Source organism: Olea europaea, unplaced genomic scaffold (genome assembly GCF_002742605.1).
Source record: "Olea europaea var. sylvestris unplaced genomic scaffold, O_europaea_v1 scaffold27775, whole genome shotgun sequence".
Classification (NCBI taxonomy): Eukaryota; Viridiplantae; Streptophyta; class Magnoliopsida; order Lamiales; family Oleaceae; genus Olea; species Olea europaea.
The window spans coordinates 1-1,467 of NW_019246240.1; the positions used below are offsets into that span (position 1 = coordinate 1).

Here is a 1,467-nt window from a genome sequence, read left to right on the forward strand (position 1 = left end):
GATTCAAATCACAGTCATAATCGGTATTGTTCAATTAGCTTGTCAAAATGTCAAGCAGACAGTAGAAAAAAATTATCTTAGAAAGTTATTTATTAAAAATATAGCAGTGCACCATTTAGAATAAGTTCACAAATAGAACAGGTGTTTCAAAAGTATAATTACCTTTCACTCTTGCCAAACCCAAAGCGTGCACCAAAGTAAAATGCAACCGAAAGCAGCCAGGAGTCACTGTGAACTGCAACGAGTGATAACCAGTCCTTTTCTTGCATCCCATCCCTAGCAAAGTTTATTCCCAGTGCTGGTTCCGGAAGTTCAGGAGGCACCTCCTCAGCAGGCAAGTTGACTTCCCACGTCTCATTTGGAAGCCCATATAGACAGAGGTTCTCCTTTTCTGTAAACATCAAGGCAGTCAAAATAGCAACAAATCCATTTAATCTGAACTTGCTTCATTAGAAACATATTCTAAAACCTTGAACTCTGGAAATAAGAAAAAAGAGTAAATTCCAAACCCACAATAGCTGAAGATCATTTCATTTGGTAAATTATATGATCATCATATTATTTTATTATTATTATTTTTTACAAACCAAATGATCGCGAATTCACCGGTAAGGGTGAAAGCATCATTAAAAAATGACAATAAAACGTCTAGGCATATCCTTATGAGTGAAAAAGAATACACGTTGATCTAATAGAGGAAAAGGTGCAAAAAAACTATTGTCTGCCATGGAATACGACAATTATTCCTCAATATCAGGAAACACAATCAGTTGAGAATTTTCTTCAACTAGAAAATGCCTGAGTTTGCATTGCCGAGGACAGCAATAAATCAATCGGTTGTACCAACGAAACATGCATCATTTATATACTCCCATTTTTCCAAGGCCTACTTAGCTATCTCCCTGTCCTCAACAGATATACTGGCTAATGACCATATAATTAATGACTAGATACATATACACAACAGGTTATTCTGAAAAAATAAAGGCATGAACAGAATTCCAGAACAAATCAAATGAAACACAACAAAGATTCACTTTCAGTTCAACAAATGGGTTAATCTACCAGTCTGGTGAACAGTATAACTAAACAGCAAAAATGTCCAAAACACCCAACAAATATACTGAATAAGTACATAATGTTGAAAATCAATGCCTTGTAATACAGAACAGAAAATAATATCTTATGTTCTCATTAATAAAAGACTTCCAAAAATGAAAAAAGAAACATAAACACAAACACACTCAAAAACACGAATAATCAAAGTCCACAACCAGGGTCATTTATCGAGAAATCTCACCAGGATCGCACTGCTGATAACATTTCTCAACATCTGCATCATCCCCAGAAAAGATATACGTCAGAATAATCCAAGAACAGATCCTATCATATTCAAGTAAATTTGTAAACACAAATAGATGTCATAATTCCGTACACATACGTATATACAAACATACTACACATATA

The 1,467-nt window shown here is 34.4% G+C and overlaps 1 protein-coding gene across 1 annotated transcript; it reads right to left on the reverse strand.

Moving 5' to 3' along the window:
* Positions 1–10: 10 nt before the first annotated feature.
* LOC111383856 (PHD finger protein ALFIN-LIKE 7-like) lies at positions 11–1,418 on the reverse strand (the record flags this gene model as incomplete). Its single annotated transcript, XM_023008036.1, has 2 exons — positions 11–391; positions 1,301–1,418. Coding segments are annotated over 2 exons (351 nt in total), but the record flags the coding sequence as incomplete, so codon positions are not given.
* Positions 1,419–1,467: the final 49 nt, after the last annotated feature.